Consider the following 17566-nt stretch of genomic DNA (forward strand, 5'->3'; position numbering starts at 1 on the left):
GCTGGGCTGTGATCTGTTGGGATCCATTCGCGTGATGCCAACAAATTCGGTTGCCGCGCGCCTACCAAGCAGTAGCAGTACCAACTTGCAAGCCCGGGGAGGTCATGTGATCAGGTCAGTGCGGCCTCGCTATCAATATGCACCCAAAAATGGTCACCAGTTTCTGGAGGCTCATCAGCATCTAGGATACTAGTAGGATTTGTGTGTCACTAAACTCCTTTCTACCTTGGAGGCTGAATACTTTCCAGTACAACATTCAGTACAGCTGAACAAACGCCGTCGTGGAGCGGAGATCGTGAATGCAGTGTCAATTGCGGTTCTGATGGTCACCAGATACCAAGAGCACGCCTCTGAATAATCCACTGAGCTAAGCAGCTTGTCATGTCTGCCTGAATCCCTCGCAGCTGCAAACCCTGCGTAGGGCACGCAACACAGGAGCAAAATCTGGCTACCACATGTGGTGGAGAAAACAAAAGGGGGGCAGCAGCATTTCCTCCAAGATTATAACATCGTAAAGTTTATACAGAAAGTTGTGACTTGCCGAAGAACCTTGTACCAACCATCTTTGCACTCAAGAGTAACAGGGGGATCACAAGAAAAAAAAAATCTTATAGCCATGTCAGTTGTCCCAGGCCAGATCTGTGCCTCTTCACCACACTGCAAAATACTTATGAACATAGATCTGGATCGACGTAGACCATGAGAATAAAATAGTCAAATGTCTACAGCAACAGGCTAAAGCAGAAGATGCAAAACAAAAAAGAAAAATAAAAGCAATGATGTCTGATTCCCTGATGGGGTCCATCTGTTGCAGAAAGGCCACCAATGGAATAAAGCACAACCGACATAGCAAGTGTGCCTTGCCACTCGAAGCTATCTTCACATTAGTTTCCTCTCACCTGAAGGCACCAGATCTGGAGAAAATGGCTCCTAAATTAGTCTTTGTTCTGCCAATTGTGCTCCTCGGCTGGGCATTCCAGGCGATTCTCCAACCTCCTCCCACAAAACTGTGTGGCTCCCCAGGTGGCCCTCCTCTGACATCTCCGAGGATCAAGCTCAGGGATGGAAGGTACCTTGCATACAGAGAAGATGGAGTACAGAAAGACAAGGCCAGGTACAAGATCATCACAATACATGCATTTGATAGCACCAAGGACATACCCTTGCCTGTTTCCAAGGTATAGCAGACAGCATAACACAACTTCAAGTGAAATCTGTTTCATTTCTTCATATTATTCCCACTGGCTTTTTTTGTCAATTCAGGTGCTTGTGGAAGAACTGGGAATTTACCTCCTTGCTTTTGATAGAGCTGGGTATGGGGAAAGTGACCCAAACCCCAAGCGGGATGTAAAGAGCGAGGCACTGGATATAGAGGAGCTCGCTGACCAGCTGGAGCTTGGGCAGAGGTTCTATGTCTTGGGGACCTCAATGGGAGGATACTCAGTCTGGGGATGCCTCCAGTATATACCTCACAGGCAACATAGACTCCAACCACATTGGTTTTAATTGGTTTTAATGAAATATGAAACTCCTCAGATATTTAAAGCTCCATATGCTGTATGTGTGCAGGCTCGCAGGTGCTGCGCTAGTTGTTCCAGTCATCAACTACTGGTGGCCTTCTTTTCCAGCTGAACTATCCAAGCAAGCCTTCAAGAAACAGGTAGTGCCAGAGCAGAGGACCCTGTGGATTGCACACAACGTACCTTCCTTGCTCTACCTGTGGATGACCCAGAAGTGGCTCCCTTCTTCTGCGGCTGCCATGCACCACCCTGAAATATTTAGCAAGCATGATTTGGAGGTTCTTCAGAAGATGATGACAATGCCAAGAACCATGGAGGTAAACCACTGCCTCGGATATAAGAAAAACTGCACCACATAAACTTTACAGAGCAGGACTTGTTTCCTATGTGTTCATGGCATAGAGACTATTTGCATGAAAATTGCAGCAATAAAGAATATCATAAGAAACATTAGTACTCAAAGCTGGCCTAAAGCAATGTAATAAAAATAGCCTGTCCTTTTTTTAAGATTTCTCAACATACACTGATTTACTACTTCATTTTTTCAGAATAAATCAAGGCAACAAGGCACTTATGAATCAATCCACCGTGATTTACTTGTTGCTTTTGGAAGATGGGAGTTTGACCCTATGAATATTACCGATCCATTTCCTCAAAATGAGGGTTCTGTACACATCTGGCAAGGATACGAAGACAGGTTGGTGATTGTTGAGCTGCAGAGGTACATTTCAAAGAAACTTCCATGGATTAAGTATCACGAAGTCCCAGAAGGTGGACATATGTTCATGCTGGTAGATGGATGGACTGACCGAATTCTCAAGGCACTCTTGGTAGGAGAAGAGCCCTCAGCTGTGTGACAGTAGATCCATTTTCGAAATGCTGACAACATCAAGACTGCTGGGTGCTATTAAGTTTAAATTTTTCCTCCCAAAATTGTATTCCTACAACATCAAGACTGGTGTAATTCATAATATGTTACACTGTCACTTTAAGCTATAGTTCTCCAGCATATCAAGTAATGACAACAGCATGTGAGACCATGATACTCCTAACCTTTGGTCCAAAATTGATGTCATCCTAGAAAGCGTGTAGTCAAATATCAAATCCTTTATGATTAGTATATATAAATGTATTCAGTTTTGCTACATGAAAACAACAATGGAGCATATTCTAAAGAAAAGCAATTCTCAATGTTGTGCACTGGAACTGTATTGATGACCTAAGTGACTAGTGAATCAGACAAGAGGTAGTACTATACCTTGGCTGTTCACTAGTCCTAGAAACAGCAAAAAGGAAAATGAAACACCTTATGTATATGACAAAGAGTCGATCAAAAGGCAAACTAACTCAAGTAATCTGCAGTCATGATCTAGATATAAGACCATGACAAGCTTCAGCATGAGCATTCTCATCTTTTCCTTGGAAGATACAGTTTGAAAAGTTGAGAAGATAAATAGATTTTATTAATTATATGATTATATTATATGTGCATTTCTCGTTTCAACAGTTAGCTTATCAATTAAAAATGAAAAAAAAGCTCACAACTGATTATGAAAAAACAAATTATTGTAGCAGCATTAGACAGTAGCATACCTGACTATGCTTGGCATTAGTATAATTGAAGTCGTCACATGAGTACAAGCATATCATGAGATTGCATGTTGTCAAACTCATTTGCATACAGGGAAGATTCTTCAGGTAAATCACTAACCAAGTACTGGTAAGTGCATGAATTCAGAACTTAATGCATGTTTGCGCCACAGATCCAATCTATTCGAACTTTGAAGCTCAGAAACTATAACACTCTGATATGGGCTGACAAAGAGCCTTATTGCCAAAATTTTGTTGATGTCGATAGCAGTTGGGATAGATCTTAAGAAAGAGATAAGCTCTCACTAAAAGGCCCAAAAATGAGAGCACGGTTACATATCTGACAGATCAATATACTGTGCCAGTGGCAAATTTGATGGTCATACAAGAATTATCCATTACAAAAAAATCTTGGTGTGTTCTTACCAAGAAATCCTATATCTAATTGAAGGAATCTCAGTTGCAAAGGCCCGCAGTCATTTACTATTCTAGATTGGTGATATAAGGATCACCAGGCAGTTCCCAGTACACCTTTTCAAAATAAAAAACAGGACAGAATCATATGATGAGAGGTCTTTAGAAAACAGGTCAAATTCCTACCACCCAGTTTTTATTAGAGAACACATCCCCATGAGTATAAGGCCAAGGAAATAATTCTGGCAAGGTTAAAGCAGCAAGTGTAAGACCTGTTTGTACTCAACTATTCGTTTGGGAAGAATCCCAGCTGCTGAATTCAGAGGACATGGTCCTGAAGTCTTGCTTTTCTTCTTCTGAATGGAATCGACTCCAAACTCCATCTATCTTCTGAGCAGCAAGAGGAAGATCTGCTTGTGCTTAACAATTCATTTAGAAAGCACCCAGCAGCTTAATTCAGAGAACATTTGTTAGAGGAGTCAAGGGCCTATTGGGCCTTAGCCCATTAGAGTTAATTAGTTGCTTGCTTAGGGGTCAAGTAAACCTCTCTATATAAGGAGAGGAGATGTATCAATCTAATCAAGCAAGAGATTAGAAAGAAATCCCTTCTCTCTTGCCGGCCGTGGGCAAAGTCCCGCGGCCGGCGTTTCCAGCGCCCTTGCAGCCCTAGCCACCGCCACGATCCAATCTGTGAACAGTACCCGCTGTACTGTAGCACCGCGGGTACTGTAGCGCGGCGGCGGCCACCGCCACCGCCCTCTCCCTCTCTCACGATCTCAATCCCAACAACAGCCATAACAATCTGATATCAGCTATGCCAGGCGACGAAGTGAAGGCCCCTCCACCGCCGACCATTGAAGGACTGGCGGCCATGATGACCAAGGTCCTCAGCCACCTGGACGCCTTGGACGACATCAAGGCGCGCCTGATGGCGGTGGAGTCGCTGCGCGCACCGACATCCAGCGCGCCCTTCTCCTAAGGGATGCCGGGGTATGGATCTACTTCGCTCGGGAGCCCTTCCTTCACGGCCGCCTTACCGTCATTCACCGCCCCCAGCCCCGTGCCAGGTTCCGCTGCAGATGTGCGACTCCCAAAGGCAAGAGCGTCTCCTGCAGCGATTGTTCCATCATTCACCAAGGATCTGTGCGCCGACATAAGGGTTACAATAGTCCAGATACAAGCCGCTCTCCAGGAGATGATACAACTTGAGCGAAAGAGAGAGGCGATCATGCACCTACAAGCGGCAACGCGCAAGTTCTTGGCGCGACGGCTCGTCAGCGTGATGCGCAAGGAGCAACAGGACCAAGCGGCTTCATTCATCCAGGCGGCAGTGCGGCTGCAGGCTGCAGCACGCCGTCTCCAGGCGCGGAGACGGCTACAGGAGATGCGCCGGAAGATGCACGAGGCAGCCTTGATGGCGGTCGACCTTGGCAAAGGGGAGCGCATCCTCGCCCCGTCAGACGGCCACCAGCAATCACGCCGATGTTCTGCTGTCTTCATGCGTGAGCAAGATGTTGTTTCCGCGATCGGTGAACTCCAACTCTGCGGCAGCGGCGATAGGGGAGGCGGTTTCCTCTTTGCCGCAGGCGGGGATGCACTGCCTAGCGCCACCGCTTTTCGCTACCGGCCGCCACGAGGACGTCTCCGCTGGTCGCAATCCCGATTAATTCTAGGTGGCCGTACTCGTGCACCCCTCTCGTTCTGATGGTCTTCATGGGATCCAGGCGGCGACATACGTGCAGATCCAGCACGCGGAGGGTGTCCGCCGTATCTCCAAGACTCAAAAATAAAGAGTCACAGTTTATTTAAAATAAGCCGAGATGTAAAATGCTGGTTCTTAGGTGTTCGATTTGCGTCTGGTAGAGTCATTGTTAGGTTGCAGCTCGAGGACGAGCTGCATGTCCAGGTGGGTGTAGTGTTAGAGGAGTCAAGGGCCTATTAGGCCTTAGCCCATTAGGGTCAATTAGTCGCTTGTTTAGGAGTCAAGTAAACCTCTCTATATAAGGAGAGGAGATGTATCAATCTAATCAAGCAAGAGATTAGAAGGAAATCCCTTCTCTCTTGCCGGCCGTGGGCAAAGCCCCACGGCCGGCGTTTCCAGCGCCCTTGCAGCCCTAGCCACCGCCACGATCCAATATGTGAACAGTACCCGCGGTACTGTAGCACCGCGGGTACTGTAGCGCACCAGCAGCCACCGCCCTCTCCCTCTCACGATCTCAATCCCAACAACAGCCATAACAACATTGTTTCAAACTCTCCTTTTGTTTCCCTTTTGAAAAGGATTGCGCAAAAACTCCAGCTATCATATCTAGACTGAACACAAAAAACCAAAATATGCTAGATGAAGTGAGCAAAGCTAGACAACAAACCACTGAGGAAGAGAAATATGCATACAGGAGAAAGTTCTTACAGGGACACATCAGAAAAGCAAGGACAATAGGACAATCTTTCACTAAGATCAATCTATTCACCCAAAACAACATTCGTCAAGTACTCAATTGCAAGGTGCATGTGACCTTCATCAAAACCCTTAAACAAGGCCTTATGTGTGCAATAATCTGGATGTATACCGTTCTGATGCATTTCAAAATACAATCCGATCGCATCTTCCCAGCTGCCTTCTTTACAGTTACCATCTATCAACAAGGTATAAGTGTATTTGTTTGGTGCCAATCCCCTTTCCAGCATCTCACAAAAATGATGATAAGCCAACTGAGTTCGGCCCATCCTACATAGTGCATGTATAAGGACATTATATGTTATCTCGTTAGGTTCGACTCCTTTCTCCAGCATCTTTTGCAACCAACCATATGCTGAATAAAGGTTTCCGTTTCTACAATATGCGTGAATAAGAACAGTGTAGGTCACAGCTGTGGGTGGTAAATGACCTGAGATCAACAACAACAACAACAACAACATAGCTTTTTTTCCCAAGCAAGTTGGGTAAGCTAGAGATGAAACCCGAAAGAAATAAGTTCAAGGTTCAGGCACATTGATAGCTAGTCTCCAAGTGCTCCTATCCAAAGCTATCTCTTTAGAAATATTCCAATCCTTAAGGTCGCTCTTAACCGACTCATCCCACGTCAGTTTAGGTCTACCTCTACCCCTCTTTACATTATCGACCCGCTCAAGAGCCCCATTACGCACCGGCGCTTCATGAGGCCTTCGTTGGACATGTCCAAACCATCTCAGTCGATGCTGGGTAAGTTTCTCCTCAATTGGTGCCACCCCGACCCTATCCCGAATAACTTCATTCCGGACTCTATCCCTCCTTGTGTGCCCGCAAAACCACCGCAACATCCGCATCTCTGCTACACTCAGTTGCTGGACATGTCGCCTTTTTGTAGGCCAACATTCAGCACCGTATAACATCGCCGGACGAATTGCAGTCCTATAGAATTTGCCTTTTAGCTTTTGTGGCACCCTCTTGTCACAAAGGATGCCAGAAGCTTGCCGCCATTTCAACCAGCCAGCTGAAATTCTATGCCTAACATCTTCATTAATGTCGCCATCCTTTTGTAGCACCGATCCTAAATACCGAAAAGTATCCTTCTGGACCACCACTTGCCCATCTAGACTAACGTCTCCCCCCTCATGCCTAGTCGCGCTGAAATCGCACATCATGTACTCGGTCTTGGTCCTACTAAGTCTGAACCCTTTCGACTCTAACGTGCGTCTCCACAGCTCTAACTTCCTATTAACCCCTACCCTACTCTCGTTAACTAACACCACATCATCAGCAAAGAGCATACACCAAGGGATCTCACCTTGTATATCACTTGTAACCTCATCCATTACTAAAGCAAATAAATAAGGGCTCAATGCTGACCCCTGGTGTAGGCCTATGTTAATAGGAAAGTCAGTGGTGTTGCCATCATATGTCCGGACAAGCGTCGTCGCATCTTTGTACATATTCTTAATGAGGGTAATGTACTTAGTTGGGACTTTGTGCTTCTCCAAGGCCCACCACATGATATTTCTCGGTACTTTGTCATATGCCTTCTCAAGGTCAATGAAGACCATGTGCAAGTCCTTCTTCTGTTTCCTATATCTTTCCATCAATTGTCATATTAAGAAAATCGTCTCCATGGTTGATCTTCCAGGTATGAACCCAAATTGGTTTTGGGTCACACTTGTCACTCTTCTTAGGCGATGCTCGATAACCCTCTCCCAAAGCTTCATCGTATGGCTCATCAGCTTAATCCCACGGTAGTTAGTACAACTTTGAACATCGCCCTTATTTTTGAAGATAGGTACTAATATACTTCTCCTCCACTCTTCCGGCATCTTGTTTGACCGAAAAATGAGATTAAAAAGCTTAGTTAACCATACTATTGCTCTATCTCCTAGACATCTCCACACCTCAATGGGGATACCATCAGGGCTCATTGCTTTACCTCCATTCATCCTCTTCAAAGCCTCCCCGATCTCTACCTCCTGAATTCTCCTCACAAAACATCTGTTGGTATCGTCAAAAGAGTCATCTAACTCAAGGATAGGGCCTTCACTCTCCCCATTAAACAATTTGTCGAAGTACTCTCTCCATCTATCCATGATCTCCTCATCCTTCACTAACAGTCGATCTGTCACATTCTTAATGCATTTGATTTGGTTGATGTCCCTTGTCTTCCGCTCGCGGATCCTAATCATCCTATAAATGTCCTTCTCCCCTTCTTTCGTGCCAGTCGCTGATACAAGTCATCATACGCCTTACCCTTTGCTACACTCACAGCTTGCTTTGCAACCCTCTTCGCTAATTTATAGCCCTCGATGTTGGCTGCACTCTTGTCAAGGCGGAGGCGCTTGAAACACTCCTTCTCCTTAATAGCTCTTTGCACCTCGTCGTTCAAAGCGAGCTTGTATTAAAATATTTTCTTGCTTCTCTTATGCGTCCTCTTTCACAGTGTGCATGAATCAAGCAGGTGTATGTGATACAGTCAGGCTGCAAACCATAACTGACCATCTTCATCAGCAGATCTTCAGCATCTTTCAGGTTTCCAGTCTTGCACAATCCATCAATAAGAATATTGTATGTGACTACCAGAAGATATTCCTTCCAACATCATCACCTCCCTCAACTGGAAAGCCTTGGAAGGAGCCCCTAGGGCAAGCTCCGCGCGAATCCTTGTATTATAGGCAAAGCAATCTAGCTGCAAACCTTTGCTCAGCATCTCATCAAAGAATTCTCTTGCCATAGCAAGGTTCCTCACCTTATGTGAACCATTCATGAGAATTGTATATGTACAAACATCGGGCAAACAGCCCTGCTCTACCATTTCCTCTTTTAATCTCCTAGCTTCCTCTAAATTACCTATTCTAATATAACCATCTATCAGAATGTTATATGTCAAAACTGTTGGTGCTAACCTTGCACGCCTCAAATCACCAAGCAACCAAAGAGCTTCCTTCAAATTGCCTGCCTTACAATACCCGCTTTGCAAAGAATTGTATGTGATCACATCTGGGAGCAAGCCCATCGCTCTCATTTCCACAAACTTCAATTGCGCAGCCTCGACCTGCCCACTTTGAAGCAGCCCATGAATCATTGAATTGTATGTCACAACTGACGGCATAATACCTTCATTCTCCATCACCAACTGCAAAGCTTCAACCTTCTTAAGAAAACCCCTCTCCAACAACCCAATGATCAATGGGTTGTAAGTGAAGGATGATGCTTTCTTGGACAGCCGCATCCAGTCAACCAGCTCCACTGCCTCCCCCAGGTCACCTTTCCTGGTTAGCCAAGAAATCACCACATTGTATGTGACATCGTTTGGCAAGCAACCAGTTCCCCATGTCTCCATCACCTTCAGCACCATGGCAACCTTGTCCTCCCTTCCCTCCTTCAAGAAAGAATCCAGCAAAGTGTTATACGTGACAATGCTCGGCTCAATCCCGAGCTGGAGCATCTCCACGTGCACAGCACAAATGTCGTCCCACCTGGCAGCATCACGGAGCACACGGAGCACACGGTTGCAGTCTTTGACGTCAGGGGCCACTCCGTGACGCGCCATCTCACGTAAGGCAGGCAGGCACAGCGTCGAACAGGTGGCGGGCGTGACAACGCGAGCTTGGCATTCTGTCGAAAACTTGGTGGACAGGCGTAAGAGGAGGCTCAATAGGGATTTTGGGGCGGGAGAGAGGTGAGTGGATAGGAGGATGGACACGAGGGAGAGGAGGAGGCCGAGGTGCAGGGCGCGGAGCGAGACAGGGTAGGCGGCCCGGATGTGGTTGGCTTGGGAGAGCGGGACGAGGACGGCTGCGAACGCAGAGGCGGTGCGCGGGAAGCCGCACGGTGTGTCCTCCGCCCACCGGAACAGCTGGCGCGCGAGGCCCGGGAGGCCGCGGAGCGCGGAGTGAACGTCGCCCGTCGCGAGCACCAGGCGGAGAGGCTCCGGCGGTGGGGGGGTCAGAGGAGAGGAGTGCGGCGAATGGGTTCTCCTCGGGAAGCGCCGACGGAGGTGAAACCAGCGGCTGGGGCAGCGGTGGAATCAAAGCCGGCGAGGAGGAAAAGCGGAGGCTGGAGATAGCTGCGACGGCGGCTACAGGAGCTTGTGATTTGCAGTATGGGATACTGAATAGCATGGATTAAGGTTCTGGTCCTACCCAGCGACGCCTCGCCATGAATGATGGCGCGGCGGCGGCTGGAAGGGACCTCCGGCAATAACTGCGGCGCATCCACCAGATTCCGGCGGCCGTATGGGGTCGAGGGCGCGCGCCGCATGCGGCGGCCCCCGACCTAGCGTGGAGGGCGCCGGATGGGGGAGCTGGACTAAGATGGCCTGGAAGCTGTACGGAAGCCGGCGTTGACGACGGTGGAGCCTAGGCGGCGGCGGTAAGAGAGAAGGCGGTTTCGACTGGGGGGGGGGGGGGGCACGTGCACCAGAGCGCTCTGGGCCCTGGCGGGGTACAGAGCACGTGCGATCTGCCCCTTCTATTTTGCATCAAGATTTGTGCGGGCATCCTATCTAGCTTATACGCTCCGGGTGATCCTGAACCCTGTCCAAATCCAACCCCAATCAGGACCAAGTACTAGAACATTGCGCCGCATTGCCGCGCAGAAATATGCCCTCCAGTTCAGGTTTATTTTAAGAAATTGAACTGCAAAAAGTCCGGGAGGATTTTCGTAAAATTGGTAGACTGCGGGGGTTATTTGGTAAATTTGGCGTCGATGGAGTACCGGTCGATTACTGAAAAGTTCAAGGGGTTTTTCATAAAGTTGATGGACTTCATAATTATTTTAACAAAGTCCAGGGTTTTTTTACAAAATTCACGGAGTACGGCACGATTACTAAAAGTTCAGGGTTTTTTAAAATAAGGCTCCACGAAATCCGAGGGGTTTTCCGTTAAATTGATGGACTCCGTGTTCATTTTAATAAAGCTCGAGGTTTTTTTTTGCAAAATTTACGTCCCTATCTATTTCTGACCGTCGGATCGCGATCCGACGGCCGATGTTTTCCGGCCTACGTGGCCCATCTCCCTGGCCAGGACCGCGGCGCGGTTTCAGTATTACGGCACGATTACTAAAAGTTCAGGGTTTTTTTTGTAAAGTAAGGCTCCACGAAATCCGAGGGGTTTTCCGTTAAATTGATGGACTCCATGTTCATTTTAATAAAGCTCGGGGTTTTTTTTGCAAAATTTACATCCCTATCTATTTCTGACCGTCGGATCGCGATCCGACGGCCGATGTTTTCCGGCCTACGTGGCCCATCTCCCTGGCCAGGACCGCGACGCGGTTTCAGTATTAAAAGATGTGGCTTTTGTGTTGAGCTTGGATGTGTAAACTACTTAGGGCATGGTTTCTGAACCACCAAAATATTGCAGGAGAAAATTTGAGTTTTCAAACAGCAAGCACAACAAACCCTTTTTTTCCTTTTGCATTTTCATCAGTTATTGGTCCCTTTCAAATTGACAACAAATCAAATTTCTAACGTGCCGCCCAACCCTGGTTTTGATATGCACAACTGAAGAGCCCACAATTCATACTTATCTCGATTTCTTCAAGGGTGCAAATGTTTCAGCATAACGCAACTCCTCCAATCACGGCAGCAAAATCAGAAACAAAATAAGCACATCTGACTGATAGGGAGCAGGACCAAGCTAGTCTTGGTAATTCGGCAGTGCCTTTTTATTTCATCACAGAAGACATCATAGCCGAGTTACATGCAAATGGACTGTCCAACTTACAGACAACACCCAACATGTAAGGACCTTCCAATGTGACCCCCTTACAACTGGGATCAAATGGAGTAAAAGGCTGTTGAAACATAAGCCTGAAGCTCCAAGCAGTCCGACTACAAGATATCAGGCTCATTCGACAACCAAGTGTCAATGCAATCTTCTAAGTATACATGGATGCATTTCAGGAACAGATAAGCAATACTTTGTTCACTACAAAGGAAAATTCCATGTGCAAGGCCTCACAGAAAAGGAACTCAAGGGAGAGTTCGTAGTTTCTGATTTGAAGCCCTTGAAATGCTGGACAGCACAGCTATCAATAGCTGTCTTCGTCTGTCTCAGGCCTTCGGAGGTAATAGCGCAGACAATTGATCAGAACCTATACAAAGGCAAGCAGGAAAAAATAAATAAAACATGTTAAGAGATGTGGTCTTGCTTAAATGGCCAATGAAGAATCTAATTAAGATGCAACAACACCTGAGATAAGGAACTGTTTAGTTTTGCGCCCCTATAACTCACATGGAACTTGTCCTTGGCAACCAAACCCTGTATAAGTATCAGATATGAGCTCGGATGACCTCAACTAGAACTAGAAGGACACAGATGGAATATAGCATACTTCAGTGTCAATCTCAGCTGATTCCACATCAATGTTTGTGTCAGCGATAATCTTGATTATTTCCAGAAGTAGCCCAGGCCGATCAGCGGTCTCTATGTAAAGCGTGCTGTCAACAAAAAACAATAAGGACAATAGTAAATGATGTAGCATCATATAATAAGTTAATAACCAAAAAGAAATACATAGTGGATTCAAATTTTTATTTCTATGGCCTATGGGAAGTGATTCTTAGAGAGGGGGCAAATATGCATTTATACTTTTATTGTAGGTTTCGATGTATCAAAATTCAAATAGGAGAAATGAAAACTAATAGATAAGCAGAGCAGGTTCTTATGCGAAAGCCAAAATATAGGGAAAATAGGATTCTGACTCCAGAGTGTTACAGATTACAGGTCGTAGACAAAAGGCTAAGGAAAAATCTAACAGACTAGCCTAGAGTTGCATTTTCTATGCCTATCACGATCTAGGCTTGTCCATCATACTTAAAACTTTCTATTCTCTAACCAGATCCAGTTTACTAATTTTTTGGCTTATGTGAGAAGTGATGCATTAGCTCTATCCGAGCGTCAGCGTGGCTTGAACCTAAGAAGCTCTGGCTTATGCCTTGATACATCAACAGCTAATGCATCTTGTACTAGAAAGATTTGGGAAATATCACTTGGTGTCAATATTTGAAGTTTTCAAATGTATAGGATATATGCTAGGATAAAACCATACACGTGGGCATGCCAACATATCATCAAACATGCAATGTAACAATTATTTAGAAGTGACCGTATGTTCTTGGATCATGCATTCATGATCAACAAACAGTACATCACTAGGAGCAGGCAGAATCAAACCTTCTTTTTGGTCCGTCATCTTCAACAACCACATGAGTTGCAATATCAATATCAACCTGCCAGTTCAAACACTAAAAGTAAGTTCAGGACAAAGGCGTCAAAACAAAAACCATAGCATAACAGCATAAATTTGAGGCTTACATTTTTTCATGTCATAAATTAAGAAAATTAGCACATTGTAGCTGAAAATATATCTATACCCAAATAGCAAGGTACAGTTTAGCATTCGAAATTGCAGAATGAGAACATGCACTATACTTGCCTTCTTCTCAGGAGGTTTTATCCCAAAAAATTCACCCATTGCTAACTTCTCACTTGATTCCTGTACACCAATTGGATATGACTATTGTGTTAGTTACACTCAATGAAATAATAAAAAAATATGTGAACTAGTGATAAAGCAGAGTCACAAACACAAGAATCTGAAACATACAGGATGGTATTTCAGAAGGTTGTTAATGACAGTTAGCCGTATCCTCTCTAACATGTCAGGGTCCTCAACTTTGCGCCCGCTGGATACATGCAAAAGGGGAAGATATTACAGTAGGAAATAATGCAAATATAATTCTCTTATGATTAATGAGATGTGATATAGAATTCATATGGAATTTTGATCCAAAGGTCCTTAGAGTGCTATCTTTTTTTTCCCACCTAAGACTGAACATGGGATTTCAAGAAAGATTGGGTATCAAAAAAGAGTATACAAAAAGTAAGATTATCTATACTACTCCTGATTGATGATATGCACCATAGGCATAGCATATGTGCCAGGATTATGTGAGTTCAAAAGGCACTAGGCTAGCTGAAAAATAGTGATAACTTATTTCAACAATTGAATGACTGTACAGGGATTAGGCTAGCTGAAAAATATTGATAACTTATTTCAACAATTGAATGAGAGTGTAGAGGGACAGAGTATAGTCAAGAAAACTGGTCACATGACAAGCACAAGCATAAATGTGCTGACATTAGGCACTTAAACAAATTGATGCATTCAAAAAGTGAGTATAGTTACATAGGTGCATGAACAGTGAGTACTCTTTAGTTTTCCATACATAGACACAGACACAAAAATACAGTAAACAGAAAGTGGCAAGCACCCACAATCGCATAATGTGGAACTTTGTTTGTGTGACATCAGAGTCAGTTGTCACAGTTCCTTTCTTGACATCAAGGCCAAGGTCCTTGAGTGCCTTCATCTGCAAAGAGTGAATAGCACGGCAAAATAATTGACAGATACAACAAGAATTTAGGAATCGCAAAAATATGTTTTTAAGCAGCACCAATGTAAAGGGAAAAAAAGCATAAGAGAAGTATAAGAAATTTATACCGTGTCAAGCAAAGCCCCCAACCGGTCTCCAAAACTCAACTGCACAATGGTTGAATCACGGTCTGAATCTTGATCTATCATGACAACTGGAACTGGGACTGCCTCATCAGCTTCCTGGGATAAAATGTTTCCCAATAATTCACAAAAAAGCATCAATCAGTGGCATATTGAATAAGTCCAAAAAGCAATATCATGGTATCAGTTAATATGTGAAATAAACTGAAGAGGAATAAGAAAACTGCACTTCCTAAAGCCAAGATTAAATCAATTGAGAATATCACAGTGGTTGAGCTGATTAGCACTTTAGCAGTTTATATGCAAATGTAAGCAGTTCTTGATGCAGGCAGATCGATAGACAAGCAAAGGATATATAATGAAAACTGCAAGGTCATGCTACTAGTTACACCATGTAAAGATACGTTCCACAAAATTGCGCATGAACGAAGAAAGAGTTATGTGAACATACTGATGAAGAAGCTCCCAGCACATTAGCTGAATTGATAGACTGGCAACATACTCTGGTGACATGATAGCAGAAAAAAAAATATCAGCACATACAAATAAAGGATTTGGCGAGGTAGCTGCTGCACATGAAAAATCTATTCAGAGAATTAAGGAACTGCATAGCAAAAGAACGGACGCATGTACAGAATCTAATCAGATCAAAATACACAAGAGGTTCCGCTCAATTTTATCCAGTCCCAATGACTAATTGCACAGCCCAACTGGCATAGGCGTGGGTACATACAATCATCTAAAGCAAATAGCAACCTAGTGAAACTGTCGCAGCATGATTCCAAAAAGAATCATCCCCGTTAAACCATATTTACTAAGTAATCTAGCATGAGGCCTTCTCTATCTATTTGTAACAAACAAAAATTAAAGCAACTTGCGGCCGCCAACCCAGGTATACGACCAACACCGCAAGCGGGCGCGGGGCGCCGGGGCCCCGTTGATTGGATCCAAGCAAGCACCACAGGAAGGATCACGACCCTCCCAGGAGCCCAGTAGCAATAAAAGCACGAAGGGAACCGATTGCCCGGAGATCGCATCGCTCGCGCTCACCTCCGTGCGGTCGCGAGCGGGGCAGGGGGAGCGGCGTGGAAGCGGAGGAACCCTCCTCGCGGCACGCGGGAAGCCGCGGAGGCGGAGGATGCGGAGGGGGCGACTGCGGCGAGGCCATGGCGGGAAGCGGCGAGAGCCATGGCGGAGTCGCGCGCGCCACTTCCCACTGCGTGCGTGCGGGGAGGCTCACTGGAGTGGAGGAGTTTTTTTTTTTTTTTGATAATGGAGTGGAGGAGTTGGCAGCGGCTGGGGCCTGGGGAAGGGAGGGAAGAGCCTCTCTACCGGTGGGCTGGCTGGCTGGCTGGCTGGCTTGTCGCCTACGGCCTGCCGGTGGAGTATTGTAAGGCCTTTAGGCGTGAAAAAATTTTGATAGAAAATTTTTTGGTATTTTGACTATCAATTAAGAGTATTAAATAAAATCTAATTATAAAATTACTTTCACAATTATAGTACTGTAGCAGTTACTCTAACTAATGAGGCATTGGACCGTACGATTAGTGAATAATTGAGCGCGGTTACTGTAGCATCACTGTAGCTAATCACGACGGAACTTGAGTCATTAAATTTGTCTCGAAAAATTACACCCATTCCTGAAAAAAATTTGCAAATAGATTTCATTTAGAACGTTCGTCTTTTTGTGAAATTGTGACGTGACTAGTAACCAAACATCGCTTTGAAGCGGCTGACGGTGACGTGCGCTTTCTTTACGTGCCACTAGGATCCACCCCGTGCAATTATTGGATCCGGCTGTTTTGTTTTCCTGTTCCGCAACGCAATTTGCAAACGTCTCCTTTTGCTCTCCGGCTGCTGCGTCGCACGTCAGCGGCGACCTTTTGTGTTGGATGGACTCTTGGTGTCCTCTTGGGGTAATCGTCTATCGTGAAACGGAATTAGTATTTTTATTTTTAAATGTATGCAAACGCACTTGTTTTCTTCCTTCCGGCCGCGGGTTCAATCCCTTTAATCGCAACCCGCGTGCCCTCACGGGCTACTGATGTGGTGTGCGTGTGTAGCGGTGTGTGTGAGGTGGTGTGTGTAAACCTCGGTAGGACGTATTTCGAGACTTCCCAGTCAGTCTCGTTTGCGCTGAGTTCGGTCACTGTGCGCGTCTAAAATTCTTACATGACTCCCCAGTGCTTCTGGGTGTTTTTTAAAAAAAAAAGTCGCGAAATGGGAATTATTGTGTTTTTTTAGAGATCGTGAGATCATTGCCTGAACTTCGGTATAATGCCGTGGTGATGTCAAGTGTGCAGATAATAAATTTTTAGTATTATGTCTACATGAAGATGACACAAATTTGGTTGGTTTTCAAACCAAATGACACTGTGAACGAGCCCAAACTTTTGTTGAGGTCGAGTGTGACAACAGATGGGCCGAGGCCAGAGGCAGTAGATCGCCATGCTCAACACAAGCTTTTTTTTACATTTTTATATTAAAAAAACAAAATTTCAAAAATATATGCCGAATAATCAAATTTTTAAGAATGGGTGCCTGTCGCCCCTCTAATGGGCGACAGGGTGCATGTCGCCCATCCAGTTAGCGACAGGATCTAAATGTAAAAAAAATTACATTTAAGTCCTGGCACCAAGGACGTATTAAACAGTGAACTTATAAAATCGATATAAAATCGTAGAAAAATTATAAAAATATAAACTCAACTGTTCTGGATTCTATGAAATAATATCTACAACTTTTGTTACATAAAGTTTTTCATTTGATCAATGTATCTAAATCAAAAAAATAGTTCTTATACCTAGAAAAATCTGAAATAATTCATTTGGTCTAGTTGTGCTTATCTAAAATTTACCAACTTTTTTATAGCTCTTAGGAAATAAAATAATGGTACTGTAAAAGTTATGACTTCTAATACTTAGTATAGCAGCATGGATAAATAACCTATTTAAACTAGACATATTGCAAAATTTAATTTAAAAACTTATTCTAGAAATGTTTTCTGGGCCTACTAATTTTGTACAAGCCTATGCTCTCCATATGCAACACTCTGGCT

The 17566-nt window shown here is 44.8% G+C and overlaps 2 protein-coding genes and 1 pseudogene across 2 annotated transcripts; 1 reads left to right on the forward strand and 2 right to left on the reverse strand.

Moving 5' to 3' along the window:
• The first annotated feature begins 723 nt into the window (after positions 1–723).
• On the forward strand, positions 724–2572 carry LOC120696728. The gene is made up of 4 exons (XM_039979714.1): positions 724–1178; positions 1264–1475; positions 1570–1837; positions 2069–2572. Exons 1-4 carry the CDS (start codon positions 777–779, stop codon positions 2375–2377), a joined length of 1191 nt encoding a protein of 396 aa, XP_039835648.1. The 5' UTR covers positions 724–776; the 3' UTR covers positions 2378–2572.
• On the reverse strand, positions 2394–10376 carry LOC120696729 (annotated as a pseudogene).
• A 1228-nt stretch (positions 10377–11604) lies between these two features.
• LOC120696730 (ACT domain-containing protein ACR12-like) lies at positions 11605–15884 on the reverse strand. The gene is made up of 10 exons (XM_039979715.1): positions 15559–15884; positions 14960–15011; positions 14494–14607; positions 14268–14362; positions 13597–13675; positions 13426–13485; positions 13164–13219; positions 12322–12427; positions 12180–12248; positions 11605–12081 (listed from the first exon to the last, which is right to left on the reverse strand). Exons 1-10 carry the CDS (start codon positions 15696–15698, stop codon positions 12019–12021), a joined length of 834 nt encoding a protein of 277 aa, XP_039835649.1. The 5' UTR covers positions 15699–15884; the 3' UTR covers positions 11605–12018.
• Between the last annotated feature and the right edge of the window lie 1682 nt (positions 15885–17566).

This window comes from Panicum virgatum, chromosome 3K (assembly GCF_016808335.1).
Source record: "Panicum virgatum strain AP13 chromosome 3K, P.virgatum_v5, whole genome shotgun sequence".
Lineage (NCBI taxonomy): Eukaryota > Viridiplantae > Streptophyta > Magnoliopsida > Poales > Poaceae > Panicum > Panicum virgatum.

Excerpts from the sequence above, each read along its gene's own strand:
- LOC120696728 (XM_039979714.1), top strand. The coding sequence starts at position 777 with ATGATGTCTGATTCCCTGATGGGGTCCATCTGTTGCAGAAAGGCCACC. Across the intron at positions 1,476-1,569 it reads CTCCAGTATATACCTCACAG|GCTCGCAGGTGCTGCGCTAG; the intron begins GCAACATAGACT and ends GTATGTGTGCAG. Across the intron at positions 1,838-2,068 it reads CAATGCCAAGAACCATGGAG|AATAAATCAAGGCAACAAGG; the intron begins GTAAACCACTGC and ends TCATTTTTTCAG.
- LOC120696730 (XM_039979715.1), bottom strand. The coding sequence starts at position 15,698 with ATGGCTCTCGCCGCTTCCCGCCATGGCCTCGCCGCAGTCGCCCCCTCC. Across the intron at positions 14,608-14,959 it reads TGCTGGGAGCTTCTTCATCA|GAAGCTGATGAGGCAGTCCC; the intron begins GTATGTTCACAT and ends ATTTTATCCCAG. Across the intron at positions 13,220-13,425 it reads TAAAACCTCCTGAGAAGAAG|GTTGATATTGATATTGCAAC; the intron begins GCAAGTATAGTG and ends TTGAACTGGCAG.